General features: G+C 39.5%; 1 protein-coding gene across 1 annotated transcript in view; it reads right to left on the bottom strand.

Moving 5' to 3' along the window:
- The window catches only part of PAPPA2 (pappalysin 2), a 316,324-nt gene that overhangs the window by 147,029 nt on the left and 147,821 nt on the right, over nt 1-21,474 (bottom strand). Inside the window, exons 8-11 of the mRNA XM_010813486.4 lie at nt 18,328-18,456; nt 14,736-14,827; nt 10,254-10,447; nt 8,021-8,167 (exon numbers count right to left, since the gene is read on the bottom strand). Of these exons, the coding sequence (XP_010811788.2) occupies nt 8,021-8,167; nt 10,254-10,447; nt 14,736-14,827; nt 18,328-18,456 (562 nt within the window). The remainder of the gene's footprint in view (nt 1-8,020; nt 8,168-10,253; nt 10,448-14,735; nt 14,828-18,327; nt 18,457-21,474) is intronic.

The raw sequence follows: 21,474 nt of genomic DNA, 5'->3' as shown, positions 1-21,474 counted from the left end.
TATATTAAATATAATTGCACAGAAGGATTAAAAGTAATAGAAGAGTAAACAATATGCAAACAAAAAAGACATATCTATACTAATATTATACAAAGTTTATAGTGCAGCAAGAAATATTCTTAGAGATAGACATTTCTTAGTGTTAAAAGAGATAATCCACAAGGAAGATATAGTTCAGTTCAGTTCAGTCACTCAGTCGTGTCCAACTCTTTGCAACCCCATGAATTGCAGCACGCCAGGCCTCCCTGTCCATCATCAACTCCCAGAGTTCACTCAGACTCATGTCCTTCGAGTCGGTGATGCCATCCAGCCATCTCATCCTCTGTCGTCCCATTCTCCTCCTGCCCCCAGTCCCTCCCAGCATCAGAGTCTTTTCCAATGAGTCAACTCTTCACATGAGGTAGCCAAAGTATTGGAGTTTCAGTTTTAGCATCAGTCCTTCCAATGAACACCCAGGATTGATCTCCTTTAGAATGGACTGGATGTATCTCCTTGCAGTCCAAGGGACTCTGAAGAGTCTTCACCAACACCACAGTTCAAAAGTATCAATTCTTCGGCACTCAGCTTTCTTCACAGTCCAACTCTCACATCCATACATGACCACTGGAAAAACCATAGCCTTGACTAGATGGACCTTTGTTGGCAAAGTAATGTCTCTGCTTTTGAATATGCTATCTAGGTTGGTCATAACTTTCCTTCCAAGGAGCACGTGTCTTTTAATTTCATGGCTGCAATCACCATCTGCAGTGATTTTGGAGCCCGCAAAAATGAAGTGTGACATTGTTTCCACTGTTTCCCCATCTGTTTCCCATGAAGTGATGGGACCAGATGCCATGATCTTCGTTTTCTGAATGTTGAGCTTTAAGCCAACTTTTTCACTATCCTCTTTCACTTTCATCAAGAGGCTTTTGAGTTCCTCTTCACTTTCTGCCATAAGGGTGGTGTCATCTGCATATCTGAGGTTATTGAGATTTCTCCTGGCAATCTTGATTTCAGCTTGTGTTTCTTCCAGCCCAGCATTTCTCATGATGTACTCTGCATAGACGTTAAATAAGCAGGGTGACAATATACAGCCTTGACATACTCATTTTCCTATTTGGAACCAGTCTGTTGTTCCATGTCCAGTTCTAACTGTTGCTTCCTGACCTGCATACAGGTTTCTCAAGAGGCAGGTCTGGTGGTCTGGTATTCCCATCTCTTTCAGAATTTTCCACAGTTTATTGTGATCCACACAGTCAAAGGCCTTGGCCTAATCAATAAAGCAGAAATAGATGTTTCTCTGGCACTCTCTTGCTTTTTTGATGATCCAGTGGATGTTGGCAATTTGTTCTCCAGTTCCTCTGCCTTTTCTAAAACCAGCTTGAACATCTGGAAGTTCATGGTTCACATATTGCTGAAGCCTAGCTTGGAGAATTTTGAGCATTACTTTACTAGCGTGTGAGATGAGTGCAATTGTGCGGTAGTTTGAGCATTCTTTGGCATTGCCCTTCTTTGGGATTGGAATGAAAACTGACTTTTTCCAATCCCATGGCCACTGCTGAGTTTTCCAAATTTGCTGGCATATTGAGTACAGCACATTCACAGCATCATCTCTCAGGATTTGGAATAGCTCAACTGGAATTCCATCACCTCCACTAGCTTTGTTCGTAGTGATGCTTTCTAAGGCCCACTTGACTTCACATTCCAAGATGTCTGGCTCTAGGTCAGTGATCACACCATCATGATTATCTTGGTCATGAGGATTTTTTTGTACAGTTCTTCTGTGTATTCTTGCCACCTCTTCTTAATATCTTCTGCTTCTGTTAGGTCCATACCATAGGAGCAACCCCACGTCCAAAGAGCTGCTGCTGCATAGGCGCAGGAGGGCTGAAAGGAGCTACTCCACGTTCAAGGTCAGGAGGGGCAGCAGTGAGGAGATACCCCTTATCCAAGGTAAGAGAAACCCAAGTAGGACGGTAGGTGTTGTGAGACAGCATCAGAGGGCAGACACACTGAAACCACAATCACAGAAAACTAGCCAATCTGATCACATGGACCACAGCCTTGTCTAACTCAATGAAACTAAGTCATGCCATGTGGGGCCACCCAAGATGGGCAGGTCATGGTGGAGAGGTCTGACAGAATGTGGTCCACTGGAGAAAGGAATGGCAAACCACTTCAGTAGTCTTGCCTTGAGAACCCCATGAACAGTATGAAAGGGCAAAATGATAGGATACTGAAAGAGGAACTCCCCGGGTTGGTAGGTGCTCAATATGCTACTGGAGATCCATGGAGAAATAACTTCAGAAAGAATAAAGGGATGGAGCCAAAGCAAAAACAATACCCAGTTGTGGATGTGACTGGTGATAGAAGCAAGGTCCAATGCTGTAAAGAGCAATATTGCATAGGAACCTAGAATGTCAGGTCCATGAAAGCAAGGCAAATTGGAAGTGGTCAAACAGGAGATGGCAAGAGTGAATGTCAACATTCCAGGAATCAGCGAACTAAAATGGACTGGAATGGGTGTATTTAACTCAGATGACAATTATATTTACTACTGTGGGCAGGAATCCCTAAGAAGAAATGGAGTAGCCATCATGGTCAAGAAAAGAGTCCGAAATGCAGTACTTGGAGGCAATCTCAAAAATGACAGAATGATCTCTGTTCATTTCCAAGGCAAACCATTCAATACCATGGTAATCCAAGCCTATGTCCCAATCAGTAATGCTGAAGAAGCTGAAGTTGATGGTTCTATGAAGACCTACAAGACCTTCTAGAACTAACACCCCCAAAAGATGTCCTTTTCATTATAGGGGACTGTAATGCAAAAGTAAGAAGTCAAGAAATACCTGGAGTAACAGGCAAATTTGGCCTTTGAGTATGGCATGAAGCAAGGCAAAGGCTAATAGAGTTCTGCCAAGAGAATGCACTGGTCATAGCAAACACTCTCTTCCAACAACACAAGAGAAGACTCTACACATGGACATCACCAGATGGTCAACACTGAAATCAGACTGATTATATTCTTTGCAGCCAAAGATGGAGAAGCTCTATACAGTCAGCAAAAACAAGACCGGGAGCTGACTGTGGCTCAGATCATCAACTCCTTATTGCCAAATTCAGACTTAAATTGAAGACAGTGGGGAAAACCACTAGACCATTCAGGTATGACCTAAATCAAATCCCTTATGATTATACAGTGCAAGTGAGAAACAGATTTAAGGGACTAGATCTGATAGACAGAGTGCCTGATGAACTGTGGACGGAAGTTTGTGACATTGTACAGGAGACAGGGATCAAGATCATCCCCATGGAAAAGAAATGCAAAAAAGCAAAATGGCTGTCTAGGGAGGTCTTACAAATAGCTGAGAAAAGAAGAGAAGTGAAAAGCAAAGGAGAAAAGGAAAGATATAAGCATCTGAATGCAGAGTTCCAAAGAATAGCAAGGAGAGATAAGAAAGCCTTCCTCAGGGATCAGTGCAAAGAAATAGGGGAAAACAACAGAATGGGAAAGATACAGTAAGTTCTAAAATCATCTACTGGCAGTAGTTTCATTTTATGTAGTTTCCATATACACAAATATCAGTTATCACAATTTAGGTATATAATACCAGATAATGTGATTCAAATTTCAACTAGCAAAAAGTATTAATTGTAACTGCAGAAAGTGTAAACTCCATGAATAGTCCTTCCGTATCACCATATAAATCACCATATAAATAACCAATGAGAATCATGATAAAGTGACCAATTACATCTCTTAATTCAAATTGTCATTGATTGGTCCCTGTGTACCTGTTATTTTGTTCACACAGAGACAGAAAAATGTGCAGCTGCACTGTCTCATCTCCCACTGACATATTACCCACATGACATTTTACAAAAATGGATAATCAAAAGAAGGGATCTCTAGGAAAGATGAAAGTGTGGCAAAGAAATAAAAAATTATAATGCTGGAGGTGAAATTTGAATGAAAGGTAAATAGAATTATAGATGAAATAATTGGGTATGGAAATGCTGCTGCTGCTGCCATTTGAGAGACTCTGTATTTGCAGCCAGAGGAACTTAGTGAAAATGAAATTATCAGCAAAAAGGAGTAAAGTGGTTGTGACAAAAAGGATAAAGATGTCCCAGAGGAAATGATGCCAAGAAAAAATTCATATCAAAAGAACTCTCAGAGATGTTTCATAACATTGAAAGTGTAAAGTACCATAAAGTATTAGAAGATAATCAAACTTGGAAAGGAATATTACAATTCACAATGGCATAGAAAAATTGCTTGCTTTGTAATATAAGTCATATGATGCAAAAAAAGGCAAGAATTGTTAAAACTATGCTTATAAATTTATTTTACAAAGAAATGAAACACTAATTCTCTGTAATGTTTTAAATTATGAGTTAAATTTTACTATTTTTTCATTTTATTTCACATATACTTCTAAAAATAAAAGTTTTTAATGTTGTGACAAACATATCATGTAACAATTGTAATTTTCACCATTGGTTATTTAGCTTGCTTTGTACAGTTTTAGGATACATGGTCATTTTGTGTTTCCACGCTACAAAGTGAGAATTGCCTGAATATTTAATAATAGTCTCAAAATGTAAATAAATCAATGCGTAGATCAACCACTGGCAAAAATAAAAGAGAAACAGGCAAATTTAAGATTATGGTAAGAAAGTCTAACACATGTATCTCAGTAACTGGTGGAAAGAGTATCAAGGAAAATATACAATATGGGAAATTTTAACAACATGATGGATGAACTTGATCTATGTTAAATATATAGAATGCTATATCCAACTATTTCAGACTACATATTTCTTTCAAAGTACATGTAATATTTATCAATATTAACCATATTGTTGTTGTTTAGTCAGTAAGTTGTATCTAACTCTTTTGTTACCCTATGGACAGTAACCTGCCAGGCTCCTCTATCCATGGGATTTTCCAGGCAGGAATACTGGAGAAGGTGGCCATTTCCTTCTCCGGGGATCTTCCCAAACCTGGGATCGAACCTGCATCTCCTATTTGGCAGGCAGATTCTTTACCACTGAGCCACCAGGGAAGCCCAATTAACCATATGTTTTTCCATAATTCAAAGGTCAACAAATTAAAAAGGCTTGACATCATACCAAATATAATCTTTAAGCACAGAAGACTCTAGCTATAAATCAAAAACAAAAAATAAATAATTTCCAAACAAATATTTGGACATTCATCAGCATATTTATATATAACTCAGGGATCAAAAAAGTAATCAAATAAAAATTAGAAAATATGTTTGAACTGAATGATAATAGAAATAAGACATATGAAATGTAATATGTTGCAAAAGTCACATTTAGAAAGAAATTTGCCACCTTAATGTTTATATTTTAAAAAGAAAGAAGCTAAAAATTAATGATCTAAGCATCATCTCAAGAGCAAATTAAATGTAAACATAAAAAGAGGCAATAATGAATATAAGAGCACACATGCATGCTACTTTCATTATTTCCTTCCTTTTATGTTTACATATGTATATTTATGTATATATGTATATATATATATAAGCATACATATATACACACATGTATAATCTTTGGTTCTATAAAAACATTAATGAAAGATTAATGTAACTGTTAAGTCTTTAGCAATACTAAGCAAAAAAATAAAAGAGAGAAGCCAAAAATTAGCCATAGAATAACTAAAAAAAGTCCTAGGGAGTATAGAAATATAAAAAATAAGAGAGCATTATGAAAAACTTAATGCCAACAAATTCAAAATTTTAGGAAAAAAATGGACAAATTATTTGGGAAAAAAAAATAACTTCTTCCAAAGTTAACCTAAGAAGAATAGAAAGCCCCAATTCTGCAATATTTGGTTTAAGATTTTAACATATATTTAAATATTTTCCTCAAAGAAAATACCAGACTCAGATAGCTTTACTGATGAAGTTCACGAAAATTTAACACCAACCTTTCACAAAATATTCCAGAAAACTGGGGAATAAAGGAAACTTACTCTAGGAGTCAAACCTGGCCTTCATCATAAACCTGACAAGATAGTAACATTTTTCTTTTTTAATGTAGGGACCAAGCTCTAATGAATATAAAAGAAAAAACACTTAATATATTCACAAAAAGTATCCAAAACTATTGGCAAAGGATTATACATTGCCTTCAAGTTGTTATTTTGGTGGCCCAGATGGTAAAGAATCTGCTTGCAATGCAGGAGACCCAGGTTTGATCCCTGGGTCAGGAAGATCCCTAGAGAAGAAAATGGCTACCCACTCCAGGATTCTTGCCTGGAGAATTCCATGGACAGAAGAGCCTGGTGGGCTACAGTCCATAGGGTCACAAGAATCAGACATGACTGAGCAACTAACATTTTCACTTTCAATGGTGGTTCTAGTTCTAGGGGGAAAAAATCTTGATCCCTACCTCACACAATATGTAAAAATTCCAGAGGATTGTAGATCTATATATAAAAGGTGAAACAATAACGTTTCTAGAAGATAACATAGGAAAGTATGTCTTTGTGGTAAGCAAAGACTTCTTAATATAGTACACGATTAGCACTAACCATAAAGAAAAAGAAAAAGAAATTGGATTGTGGTAAAATTTAGAACTCTTCATCAAATACACCACTAAGAGTAAAAAAAAAAAAAAAGTAAGCCATGAAATGCTGGAAAATATTAAATAATATACAACTGAAATATGATTTATATATTCCAAAAATTGTAAAGAAATCACATAAATTAAGAAGAAATGACAGTCCAATAGAAGATTGAGCAAAAGACTTGAATAAACCCTTCAGAAAAAAAGAGGGAAAAAGGATATATCGATACAAATGGCTGATATACATATAAACATTACAACTTCATTAGTCAAAATGTAAATGTAAATTGAAACCATAGGGAGGTACATTTACATACTTAATGGTTAAAATTAAGACTTAAAATACTAAGTAATCAGTAAAAATATAAAGCAATTGCCTCATAAGCCTCTGTTGGGAGTATAAACTAGTATAACCAAGTAGAACACCATTTGGTATTATCTACTAAAGCTGATCATCTGCCTAATTACTATCTAGCAGTTCCAAATATCGGAGAAGGCAATGGCACCCCACTCCAGTACTCTTGCCTGGAAAATCCCATGGATGGAGGAGCCTGGTAGGCTGCAGTCCATGGGGTCGCTGAGAGTTGGACACGACTGAGCGACTTCACTTTCACTTTTCACTTTTATGCATTGTAGAAGGAAATGGCAACCCACTCCAGTGTTCTTGCCTGGAGAATCCCAGGGACGGGGAAGCCTGGTGGGCTTCCGTCTCTGGGGTCGCACAGAGTCGGACACGACTGAAGTGACTTAGCAGCAGTTCCAAATATACCCAACTGTCTGTATACATTCACCAAAAGAAATGTACAGAAGTGTTTATAGCAGAACTATTTGTAATATACAATAGAGAAAAATTAGAAATAAACGAAAGTTTCATTACTATGATTAATTAAAGTATGGCCCATTGATGCACTGGAATTCTGCTCCGCAGTGGACATGAACACTACTGCTAAGTATAGCAGCCTGAATGAATCCCAGAGATAGAATGCTGAGTAAGAAAGAATCAGACACAAATACTACAGACTGTCAAATTTTTCACATAAAATACAAACAGGCAAAACTAATCTTTGGTGATAAAAGGAAAAATAGTAGATACCTCTGTAGTATAAAGAGAGGGAGAAGGACAGAGCCTTTGGGGGGTGATGTTAATTTTCTGTTTTTTGATCTCTGTGGTGGTTAGAGAGGATGATTACTTTGTAAAAATTTATCAATCCTTTCTGATTTTTGTACTTTTCTATATGTGTATTACACTTTGATAGTGTGATTGCTTATAAAGAAAAGTCCAACATTCAAAAAGAAATGAAAATAAACTCAAAACATAAAAACTTTTAGATGACAAAAGGAAATTTCCTGACATTCCAATGTATCATTTATACACACACACACACACACGCACAATCTATCCAGTTTTCACACAAAAAAAAACATTTGGGTCACTTACTTTGAGCCAAACCTCATCCTCTCTCTGCAGGCTACCTTTTGGCTGCTTACTCCCTTCATCTTCAGGTCCATTTCCACTGGGGACACAGGGAAACCAGCCAATTATGGGTCGGTGCTCTGGTAAATCTGGACGGTATGATGTGCAAACCTGAAATGCAATTTCAACCAAAAATTAGACATGAAGGGTGAGAGACAAGTAAAGATAATGAAACTCCCAGCTCAAAATCAATGTTTTCCTCTTTCTGAATGCCTAATGATGACATTATTGGCAGAAAACTTTTCTCAAGGTAGAATGTCTCAGTGCTCTCTCTTAGCCTCAATATCCAACTTTCCAGGGAGGAAGAACACACGTGACAACTTACAGCCCATCGGTGGTCCAGGGACCTTGCTCAACGAATTCTCCTGGCACATTTCAGACAACTGCTCCTAGGATTAGTTAGGGAAATCTGTTCAAGATGATGATTCTGTCCTTAACAGGAAGGATCTACTGGCCCAGGAGTGAGACAACCGAGTCAAGGAAACACTAAGATGGGAAAAGGAACCAGGAAAGAGAAATTCCAGAAAATTTTCCCACTTCACTTGGGGAAGACAGACAAGCTAGACTAAAGCCGCTTTAGAGAGCTGTTACTAACTCAGAATCACCTAACTTTCCTAACTTCCTACCACTGGGCATCAGAATGCTTGAGAAAGATGCCTTCAGAATTAGCGAAAGGAGAGAGACAGGCATGGCTAATTGGCTGTCCATATCCATACCTCCCTCTTTCTTATTAATTCTAATCTTGGTCAAGGTGACAGTGTATCCAGCTATAAATGCTCATCTCCTCAGGGTCCCTTACAGCTAAGGCTGGTGAAGTGACCTGGATCTGAACAATGGGATGTTGGTAGATGCCTATATTCCTGGAACAGCTCCCATTTTGCCACTAAAAACAGACTCAGCTCGCATGCATTTATTTCCCTTTGACCTTCCCTCTTCTTCCTGCTTGAATAATGACTTCACACCTGGAGGGCAGTAGTCGTCTCATGAGCTTGAGGAAGAAAACTGCAAGTCAAGTGTGGAAAGAGCCAAAATCTCAGAGACACTTAGGTCCTTGATGAGTTCCTTGACCTGGACCACTAGCCTTGGCTAGTTCCTCAGTCTCTTGGGCTGTCTCCTCAAGACCAAAAACCAATGATTTGCCTCTGGCCTAAAATACCTAGAGAGCTATTAACAAATCTTACTTCTGTCAAAAATGACTATATTACTTATTGTTATAAAGCATGGAAGAGTATATTTGGCAATGGAAACATCTAGAATAGCATTCAAAAACCAAAGCCCTTAATCTTTGGGTTTCCCTGATGGCTCAGATAGTAAAGAATCCACCTGCATGGCAGGAGAACCACGTTCTATCCCTGGGTTGGGAGGATCCCCTGGAGGAGGGAATGGCAACCCACTCCAGTATCTTGCCTCCCACGGACAGAGGAGCCCAGTGGGCTATAGTCCATGGGGTTGCAAAGAGTCGGACACCACTGAACAATGAACACTTTCACTTTTTTCACTTAATCTTCTTTTAGGTATTTATAATTCACAGAAGTCAGTCCTCAAAGCTCTCAGAAGATCTTCTATTTACTTAGGTAGATATTCATGGAAAATTGTGTGCCTATGGATTTGATTTGGTACTAATTCTAGAAAGTCTTTAATAATAATAATTTTTAAATCAAATTATATTTGGATCTTTAATATATATTTTAAATTTCACTTGATCCTTGCAATAAACCTTGAGTTAAATGCAAAAGATTTACATATGAGATAATTGGGGCCCAGAAAAGTTGAGTGACTTGCCAAATGTCACTTAGTAATAATCATAATGATACTGATAGATCCAACAGTGTCATCCAAGTATTCTGACTTTACTGCTCGTTTATCTTCTTTCAAGATAAATTCTTCCAAACTCAAAGCCTAAGTGTAATTTCTGACATGCATATTATAAGGCTAATTTTGAGATGCTTTTGTGTACTTTTAAGCCAGTTATTGCATAGTCAAAGGTTCCTAGATGAAAACTAGTGAAGGTAAGTGGGGTGAGGGTTGGGGAGGAGATTTAACTGATAGCCTAGAAGCTTTTCATTTAACATTATTTTATTCTGAGTTCGTTAACTAAATTTGGCATCAAAGTTAGGAGAAAAAAATGTAAGCTCAAGGTCAGTATCTGGGGGAATCACTTAACAATTTTGTTTACCCTTGACTAGTCTTAACTTACCATGGAGTGAGGTGCTCCAGTTACCAAGGAAGCAGGACATTTCTTCTTGTCTTCATGAGAAGAAAAAGCTTGGGTAGCCCACTGATCCAGGTATCCTTTGGGAGTATAGAGACCACAGTCTACAATGCTGGTTTCCTTCTCAAAAGGCTCACATATTCCATCTCCCTCATGTATATAGCACAGGCTTGGTTCCCCTGTCAAGAAACATTGTTTGACATTTGAAAAGGTATTTTTATATAAGTAAAAATAATTACATTTTTACTCCAGCTGCTAGAGAGAATCCTGTAACTACTAACCAGTCTAATGCCCACCTCAAACATATAGATATCATACCCCTAAAGAAGGATACATTTTCATGGGGAGAATGGTAAAATCCATTGAGATAATAAAAAGTCTACAAAGTGGGTGGGGTTAGGGAAAAGGAACAGGAAGGAAAAAAGCAGCTGTGGGGTGGATATAGAAAGAAACTTTAAGGAATCATTGAGCAAAGTACTAGGGGAAGCTAGGGGAAGCTAGGTAAAAGAATAAAGGAAATTTAAATAGATGGTAGGATGTGATATGTACTTGGAACCTCATCATAGTCTTTGAAATTTTAAATAAAACATATGAGGGATTTGTTTTCAATTACATTTTTGCTGCTGTATTTCTTCAGTTAACCATGCAATTTGCACTGAAATGGACAATATGGGCTCCAGGTTTATAAGGGTTACACATCTATTATTGTCTTACAATAACCATGTGAGGTATGTATTTTTTGTTTGTTTCATCAATAGACAATCTGAGACTCCATGATTATAAGTGATTTGTCAAAGTTCCCTTGATGCAGAAGCAGTACTGCTTGGCTTTGAGCCAGGCTTACAGGAAGCAGGTTCAGGGGCTTTCTCTTACTCCACAGTACCTCAACCAAGGCAGAGAGACTGTCTTCAGGAGCAAATGTGTGAGTAATGAACATATGAGAACAATCACTGGGCCTGTAAAGCAAGCTATAATTCCTTGGACAAGGTCCTTACTTGCTTGTAGGATAACTTCTACTACGTGGATAGTCCTCACTAACTATAGATATATAAACTGAGTGGGTTTACATATCTTCAGTAACTTCAGTAAACTTCAGTCATGTCCAACTCTTGGGGACCCTATGGACTGTAGCCTGCTCTGTCCATGTAGGCTGCTCTGTCTATGGGATTCTCCAGGTAGGAATATGGAGTGGGTTGCCATGCCCTCCTCCAGGGGATTGTCATGGCCCAGGAATCAAACCCATGTCTCCTGTGTCTCCTGCATTGCAGGCAGATTCTTTTCCCCTGAGCCACTTGATATGTAACTTAGCTTTCTTCAAATGTAAAAACCTGAGATGCAGTTATAAAGCCATTTATTTATTAAGTATTATTGCCCTGTCTACCCCTATTAGTAACACAATTCTAATTCTTCATTTCTACCTAAAACAATAGGACATGAAAATAAGATCAAGATTTAAAATAGATCAACCCACAGCTACATGGGCTTTCCAGGTGGCACTAGTGGTAAAGAACCCACCTGCCAACGCAGGAGACATAAAAGGCACCAATGTGATCCCTGGGTTGGGAAGATCCCCTGGAGAAGGACATGGCAACCCACTCCAGCATTCTTCCCTAGAGAATCCCATGGACAAAGGAGCCTGGCAGGCTATAGTACATATGGTCACAAAGAGTCAGACACGACGAAAGCGACTGCATAGGTCCACATTCAGTAACATCACTAAAATTAACTGTTACTATTCCATTCTTTTAATTTTAAATTCTTTACAGAAATACCACAGGACTGCTTCAGTAATTTTTCAACTGTTCATCAACATGTAGTTACTAATTATTTTCCTTCATAATCTCTTCAAGTCAAAGACGCTTCTCTAGTAAATCTATCTCTACTTGCCAGGGGTATGCTCCTGTTCCGAGGACTTGGTTCTGAGCCTATTTTGGGTTTTCAACTCCTGTATGCCATTAAATCCAAGGCCTTTCTAAGTTACTCCCCAAAGCCAATATATGTGTATTTGGAATGACTTTTCCATGATTGTTCCATATATATATATACATGCATATATATGTATAGTTTATATGTTTATATAGTTTATATACATACACACATATATTCATACATATGCATGTATGTAGAGTTTAATATGTATGTGCATATTTTGAATATACACATATGTACATATGAATGTGTTTGTTTTATAATATATATTTTATGACATTTTTATAATATACATATGTATACATGTCTTATTTTTCTATATAATCCAGTGACAGTCTCTCCTTGCTTCTTCTCTATTTTTTGTTTACCATCAACTTAAAAATTTTGCTTCTGTTTCTTCAAATCAATGCAAAAATAGCAGACCACTTTTATAACACATTTCACTATGGTTCCTTCAAACTTAGTCTCTTGAGAAATGATGGAACAGAACTATATGCTTAGCATATGCTATGAGCTTTAGAGCTATATGCTATAGAACTATAGAACTAAATAACTGAAATAAATATCTAGCTGTGGAATAGACCATTTTAACTTTGCCATGTAAAGCTAAAATAATTTAACTATGATATTCCTGGAGTTGGAGGGTAAAGGAATATGAACCAAATTTAATGGAATTAAATGTGATGGAAACAAAGTAAGGTCCACTTTTAAGACAGATGAGATGAGCTGCAGTGGCAAAGGCTGTGTGTGTGTGTGTGTGTGTATGTGTGTGTGTTTGTGTGTGTGTATCATGAGCCCATTATGTGAAAAAAGGAATGATGCAAACAGAGATGGCATTAACAAATACTGGTATACAGAAGAGGGGAGGTAATCGGTTCAGTGTATTTTACACAGCCAGACCGTATCTGGAGTATTGAATTCCTTTCTGGGCACTGACCACAGAAAGCATGCCAAGTTAGGGTAAATAGGAAAGGGCCTGGAAACCTAATCACATCAGGGGATGTTTGGACTGGAAAGGAGAATAATGGGGAGGCATTTCAAATATCTGAATGGTAGTCAAATAAAACAGGGAAAAAAAATGTAACCTCTGTAGTTTCATAGCAAGGAAAAAGCACTTGATTAAGAATTAGGAAAGCTGAGTTCCAATGCTGGCTTTGTAGACACTTCATTATATGCCCATGGACAAGTCACTAAAATGCTCTGAACATCAGTTTCCAAACCAGAAAGGGGGAGAAGAATTTTATAATAGATAAAGCCACTTTTAAACAGAATGATCTTTCAAGGTGCAATCTTTACTGCTAGATGCATGTAAGAAAAGCTCGAGAACTGATACAGCAATTTCTATAAGGTAAAGAGGCTGCACATATGAAGGGACCAGGGTCTCTATTAGACTTGTGCTATACAGAGGGCACTGAACATAGTTTGTTATACGGATAGATGTAAGACCACTAAGATTTTATAATTTTATTATTCTGCTCAGGGAAGCAGGAGCATTTGTGTGTTCTTTGTGGTATTTAATACCTTAATAAATTATACATAATTATAATCATATCCAACTTTGTCTTGAAATTTAGAAACATTAAAATATTGTTAAATGCACTGCTTTAAAAAATAACTTTGCTGAGTAAATATGTTCCACAGAATTACTTCAATGTATGCACATAGGAGGGCTTCCCTGATGGCTCAGATGGTAAAGAATCCGCCTGCAATGCAGGAGACCCAGATTCGATACCTGGGTCGGGAAGATCCCTGGAGAAGGGAAAGGCTACCCACTCCAGTGTTCTTGCCTGGAGAGTTACATGGACAGAGGAGCCTGGCAGGAGACAGCCCATGGGGTCCCAAAGAGTTGGACCTGACTGAGCGACTAAGTGTGCATGCTCATAGGAATGAAAAAATTAAAATCTACAAAGAAGCCTGTTGATGGCTTTAATCAAAATCAGGGAAAGTGTTCTGGAGGGCCTTCCTGTGTGGCAAGAGTCTAGAGTCAATGGCACCTAGCAATAACATTACCAGTGATATTCCCGGATTAAGAAATTCTGTGTGTCACTCTTCATAATTTTATCTACTAAACACAGACACCAAGAGATATCTTGTACTCTCTTTGGCTTAAAACATGTCCCATCATAATTTTTATGTTGAATCTGTGATTGTGCTACTTGGCTGACAGTCTGATGTTAGACATGAGGACCCAAGAGCAATCTTTGGTAACATTAATCTAGGAGGCCAGGTAACTTAGTAGTTTAACATGTGGATTTGCTTCCCTGGTTCAAATCCTGACTTCATCACTGCCAGCTGTGTAAGAGAAAGCAAGTTATTTAAGCTCTCTGTGCCTCTGTTTAGTCTCCTTATATTTATTGTAGGGATTAAACAGGATAATATATGTGAAACAGTTAGTGCCAGGCACATAACAGACACAGCAAATGTTATCATTATTACCACTAAATTACACATTGCCAGATATCAAGGGATCACAAGAGTAAGAATTGGAGACACCTCCAAACATAGGATATAAGCCTGGGCAGGTGCTCCTAAACTCACCTACACAGTTGAAACCTTCCTCTAACTCACATGCCCTTGAGCAGCCGTCTCCATTCAAAAGGTCTCCATCATCACACTCTTCTCCCAGGTTCCTACAAGGTAAAAGTATACATTCTGATATACAAACACACACACTTGTATACATAAAATGATTTTTCTCTTGTAGTTAACATCATTTTAAAAAGTATTTAGTTAGTTTTGGTTGCTGTGCCGGCTTTTCTCTAGTTTTAGGGAGCAAGGGGCTACTCTCTCAGTGTGGTGTGTGGGTTTCTCATTGCAGTGGCTTTTCTCATTGTAGAGCACAGGGTCTAGGGTGCGAGGGCTTCCATAGCTGCAGGTCCCAGGATCTGAAGCACAGGCTCAATAGTTGTGGTACATGGGCTTAGTTGCCCTGAGGCATATGGGATCTTCCTGGATCAGGGAACCCATGATCTCCCATGAACCCATGAACCATGTCTCCTGCATTGGCAGGCAGGGCCTTCCAAAGTCACAAGAACAAAGTATGACACTCTATAGAGAGGTGGTATAGGCAGAGTTTAAAGGAACATTTTGATAAGGAGCTTTGTGAAGCCCAGTAGCCAAGCAGGTGTCACTACAGATGAAGCTGTTTCAAGGCTCAGGCTAGAATGTACAATGTCAGATTAGGAAGATGGCCCTTATCTTGTTCTGCCCCAGAACCCCAGACAGATGTGGCATCCTGGGACATGAGAATCTTAATTGGAGGACTGCTGTAGGAGATGCTACAACATAAGATCAAATGTTTTGTTCAAGCAGGGCTCTCTCTGGGTAGTAATGGTCACCTAGTCCTGCAGACACCTTAATTAGTGGGCGGCAGGTTTAAAATGAGGTAGCCATGGAAAACATCAACAACAACCAGATTTGTTCTGTGCACACGTTGAGTCATCCCTAGGTGATAGGGACAAAAGTGAAAGTGAAGTCACTCAGTCGCATCCAACTCTTTGCAACCCCATGGACTGTAGCCCTCCAGGCCCCTCGGTCCATGGAATTTTCCAGGCAAGACTACTGGGGTGGGTTGCCATTTCCTTCTTCAGAAGATCTTCCTGACCCAGGGATCAAACCGAGGTGTTCTGCATTGCAGGCAGACACTTTTACCGTCTGAGCCACCAGGGAAGCTCAAAATAGGGACAAAGTTGGTGATTAAGTAGTTAATTCCACTAGGGGATTGTATATAGAAAAATATGGGTGACCCCTGTAAGTTACTGATTACTCAGTTGAGCAGTTTTCAGTTCAGTTCAGTCGCTCAGTCGTGTCTGACTCTTTGCAACCCCATGAATCGCAGCACGCCAGGCCTCCCTGTCCATCACCAAATCCCAGAGTTCACTGACTCACGTCCATCGAGTCAGTGATGCCATCCAGTCATCTCGTCCTCTGTCATCCCCTTCTCCTCCTGCCCCCAATCCCTCCCAGCATCAGAGTCTTTTCCAATGAGTCAACTCTTTGCATGAGGTGGCCAAAGTATTGGAGTTTCAGCTTTAGCATCATTCCTTCCAAAGAACACCCAGTACCGATCTCCTTTAGAATGGACTGGTTGGATCTTCTTGCAGGTTTACTTAACCACAAAACCAAGCTGGCTTGCTTAGCAACAAAATCATGCAACAGAAGCACGAGACACTGCCCCCAAATGATCAAATAAGTGTTGTCATGAGACCCACATCCTGCCCAGTAAGCTCAGTAAGCTAATTATCCCTAGAACATTCTCTCTGCACACATAAAAAACAATAATTTGCAGACCAAGCTTGATCAAGTAGGGATAAGAAAACTCCCCTGCTCAACCAGGAGGAAGAGCTGATGATGGAAGCATGGCATCTACTCAAGAAAGACAAAGAAGTTCTTCTCCCCCTCCCCACTTTTCCTTTGATTATAAAACTGTAGCCCAGTAAGTTCTCTGGTTGAGAACCTTCACGACTACTGCCTCCTGCCAATCCTTGCCAGCTTATAAGTCTTACAAGCATCCTAATCTAATAAATCACTTCTTATCTATCACTTTGCCTATTGCTGAATTCTTTTCTTTGCTGAGACGTAAAGGACTGTGGTACTGGAGCTCTTGCGAGCCCCTGAAATGTCACCTAATGGTTTCACAGGGAGATATTTAATTGAGATGGGGGGGGGGAGGGTAAGCTGAAACTGAGGCAGAAGGTGGCCTCAGCAAACTAGCAAGGTTTGGGTATTAAAGTGATCTCAGTCTCTTGGATGTATTTCTGAAGTCTGGGAACATTTGGTGTTTATACTACTATGAAAAGGAGTAGACTTACACTAAAGCTTAAGAATCTTAGAAGATTGAGAAGACAAACAATATTTAGTAATTACTAAACAATGGGATAAAACCCCAAGAAAGGCTATAGATTGCTTTCAATTAGGCCTTCAAGATACAAGATATTTTCACTTGATCTGGAAAGCTAAAAACAAGCCATCTTATTAGGATACAGACTCTGAGACAAATTACAGTACCTGGGCTTCCAGTCTTTTACTCCCAGCAGCTTTATATAAACAACATATTAGGTGAGCTAAGCATTTAGAATAGATTAATATAGGGTGGTCACTGGGACATGGGGATATTCAGTGAAAAATTTTGGCAAGTGCCTGGCAAATCAGAAGGAATTAAGTTGATATCACTAAAGGGCATAGAGAAAGACCATAAAGAAAGCTGAGCACTGAAGAATTGATGCTTTTGAACTGTGGTGTTGGAGAAGTCTCTTGGGAGTCTCTTGGACTACAAGGAGATCAAACTAGTCAATCCTAAAGGAAATCGGTCCTGAATAGTCTATGGAAGGACTGATGCTAAAGCTGAAGCTCCAATACTTTGACCACCTGATGCAAAGAACTGACTCATTGGAAAAAGACCCTGATGCTGGGAAAGACTGAAGGCAGGAGAAGAAGGGGACGACAGAGGGTGAGATGGTTGGATGGCATCACTGACTTTATGGAAATGAGTCTAGGCAAGCTCAGGGAGTTGGTGATGGACAGGGAAGCCTGGTATGCTACAGTCCATGGTGTCGCAAAGAGTCAGACATGACTGAGAGATTGAAATAACTAACTAAAGGGCAACAGGAAAAGGAAGGTAGTATGTTAAGAAATCAAAAGAGTGATTCCATTTTTACCTCGGTGCTTTTATAGAATAGTTGTAAATTGCATTGCAATGAGGTCTTCCAGGGATCAAATGAGCAACTGAAGCTCATAAAGCTATAGTGACTTTCCTTGGGTCATAAGACAGGCAACTGATCCAAAAGATACCCTCACATCCTCTTTTAGCATCATTTGGCAATAACCTTCTCCACCATGAATTCCTTCCCTGAATCACTGCCCAGCACTTGTTCTCTGAAACCTGAAGAAGATCCCCACAGAATCAGCCTCAATATCTTGGTACTAAATGAAAGTGGGTCCATCTTTAACTATGTAGAGATGTGAATGACCCCTCAAGATCACTACCAGGTCCCAGATTTTGTTCAATACCAGAATCACACAGTGCCTTGCCCCTTTCACTTCCCAAACCAGTCTCAAGGCGAACCCTCATGGTCCGAGCAAGGCGGGACATCCTCTGACACCCAGCCCAAGGCACCCAGTATGTCCTCACCTTGCAACCTTCCCATCTCCACAGTAAGGAGCTCCATGGATGTGGCTCAGAGGAGGTGAAGCTTCTCCCAGTTCTGCTCCAGCTGCAGCTTGAACTTGGTACCGATACATCTGCCCAGGCATGACCTCCCTGTGGAAACCAATGGGCTGTAACCATACATCTAGGAAGTGGAGCAGGCCCTGGGTCTTTTTCAGATGGTGTGAAGGAATTTTAAATAAATATTACAGGGAATATAAATGTTAAACATGTGCCATGTTGTTTGAAACAAAGAGCAGGGCATATAGTCTGACAGAGCATTTGAAACCATATTCATCTCTGTATTCCCAGTACCTTTTATATAGTCAATGTACAACAAGTGGTTGTTTAGTGAACGCTGAACCAACTAACAGTCCTACACAATCCGGGAGGATGGTATTTCGAGCATATCTTTACCATGTTACATAAACACACACACACAAACCCACCAACTTTGAAAACCTAGTCTTCTATATCACTGCATGTGTGCGTACATGCTAAGTTGCTTCAGTCATGTCCACCTCTTTGTGAGCCCTATGGACCATAGCCAGCCAGGCTCCTCTTTCCATGGAATTCTCCAGGCAAGAATACTGGAGTGGGTTGCTGTGCCCTCCTCCAGGGGATCTTCCTGATCCAGGGATCAAACCTGTGTCTCATGTCTCCTACGTTGGCAGGCAGGTTCTTTACCACTAGCCCCACCTGGGAAACTCCTCTGTATCATTGAAATGATTGTAAAGCTGAAGATGAAAGCTTCAGAGTTTGGGCTCAGCAAGGCCCTTCTTGGGTCCATGAATCATAGTTTTCTTGTCTCTCAAGAGAATTCTTGTCTCTCAAGAGAATTCTTGTCTTGAGGAGACTGAATGCTTATGAGGAAAAGCAACTTTCTCCTAGAAGGAGATGAGAAAATCTTCCATCCTTATTTTAGGGATGCAAGAAATTCCACAACTGGAAATGCATTAAATAACTCCTCAGCTCCAAAATACATATAAACCAGGAATGGAGTTTTATCAATTGACACCAGAGATGGAAGGAGTTTATTGGACTATTTGGAGCCCAAGAGCACTAATCAAGTGGAGACTGTGAGAGACTGAACGTTTGCAAGGGGGCCAGTGGTGTGGGGGTTGGAGGGGAGTTGCTGGTTCCAAAGATGAATTCTGCCTTCAACTTAATTTTTATCTAACGCTTACCCTAATTGGAAAAGTACCACTAGAGTCAAGCTAGAATGGGAGTGACTTAGGAGAATAGGATCTCAAAGGGCTATTGGTTCTCCCACAAGAGGTACCCACAGATGTCCTGCCAAAGCCCTCTCTGCTTTAGCACACTCTTCAACTCAACCACAAAGCTTCTACTCTTCTGCTTGATGCTGCAAGCAGCAAACAGGAAATGTCACGGGGTTTCAAAAACACCTTTAAACATCTCTGTACTGGTTTTTAGTTATTTTAATAGGAAAGACACCTAAATATTAAAGACTTTTAAATTTCCAAATTAGTTTTCTGTAGGGAAGCACTCTTTTCATAAGACTGCCAGGTATTTCAAAAGCAAAACAAGTTTTATATCCTAATCAATTCTGATGGCTCCCCTTTCACAGGGAGGTTTCTGTCTGACTTCTCATCCAGCCATGCATAAAAGTCTTACACTGATCTCTAGCTGGTAAAGGATTGGAAAGAAGCATCAGGACATGTTTACGCTTCTTGGGGAGAAAACTCAGCAGCAGGTAGCCCCAATCTTCAATGAGCTGAGTTTGTAAAAGTAATGTGTTACTAAGGAACCAAAATGAGATTTAGTCAGAAAATTGGATTTTATTCTTGAGTTTGCCACTTACTAGCTCTGTTCAACAAAATTAAAGTTAAGCCTTAGTTCTCTTATCTATAAAATAGAATATTATTATCCTTAAATGTTTTTTGTGTGTAAGTGTATGTGTGAGAATGTGTGTATATCAAGTTAGATAATAAATATCATTAAATAGCTCATGCTTTGAAAATCATGAAGTTAAAAAATATCACTAGATAGCTTATATTTTGAAAATCATGATGAGGGAACACAAAACTTGACTTACTAAATGTAACAAAAATAACAATAAAAAATTATTTAAAAAGATAAAAAATAACATTTTAATTGGCTTACTAAAGAAAGTCCCCCTAAATAACATTTTTTTTCTTTTCAGACCTGTCCCATGATCTATCCTCCCATTTGCACGAACTTTTTGACCATTTCACTATCCTCTAGTTCTAATTCAGAGAGCAAGTATGGAAAGAAAATTGCAGTAAAATTCAAGGTGAACACTTTTCTTGACTCATTTGTAACTATGGCAGACTGAAAAGTGGCCACAAATTCTTCCCATCCCAGATGTATGCCCTTCTGTGATGTGACTTTACTGTTTCTCTCATTAAGAGATAGAATCAATTTTGTCACCACCAGAATCTGAAATTCTTTGTGATCTGTTTTGACTAGTGAAATGGTATCATGAGTGATACAAGCAGAGGCCTGAAAAGTATGAGAATTTGGGGACTTGCCCTTCCTGCTTCTGGAAAGCCTTCTACCACCATGAGGACTTCCTGGGTGGCATGAGTGGTAAAGAACCTGCCCACCAATGCAGGAGACATAAGAGATGCAGGTTCCATCCCTGGATGGGGAAGATCCCCTGGAGGAGGAAATGGCAACCCACTCCAGTCATCTTGCCTGGAGAATCCCATGGACAGAGGAGCCTGGCGGTCTACAGTTCATAGGGTTGCAAAGAGTCAGATATGACTGAAGCGACTGAGCACGGTGAAGCACCATGAGGACAAGCCCAGGCAAAGCCTCCCAGTGAAGGAGACATGTGGAAAGAGAACTTCATCCTCCCAGCCAGGCCAGCATCTTAGCTGAGCTTCATGTGTGCATGAGGTCATCTGGGGCCATGTAGCGTTGGTCAAGCTGGTCCGGATGAGTGCACCCAGCCAACACACAGAACCATGAGAAATGTGTTTGTTGTTTTAAACCACTATGCTTTGTGATGATTTCTCATGTGGCAAAAACTAACCAATACAGCACCTCTGATAAAACTTTTGTTTTACTCAGAGTTCTGCCCTCAGGGCAGCCTCTGAAAAAATTATGAGGTGAGGAAAATTTGCCTTTGGAGACACCAGCCTCCTA

Source organism: Bos taurus, chromosome 16 (assembly GCF_002263795.3).
Source record: "Bos taurus isolate L1 Dominette 01449 registration number 42190680 breed Hereford chromosome 16, ARS-UCD2.0, whole genome shotgun sequence".
Classification (NCBI taxonomy): Eukaryota; Metazoa; Chordata; class Mammalia; order Artiodactyla; family Bovidae; genus Bos; species Bos taurus.
This window is presented reverse-complemented; position numbering and strand designations above follow the sequence as displayed.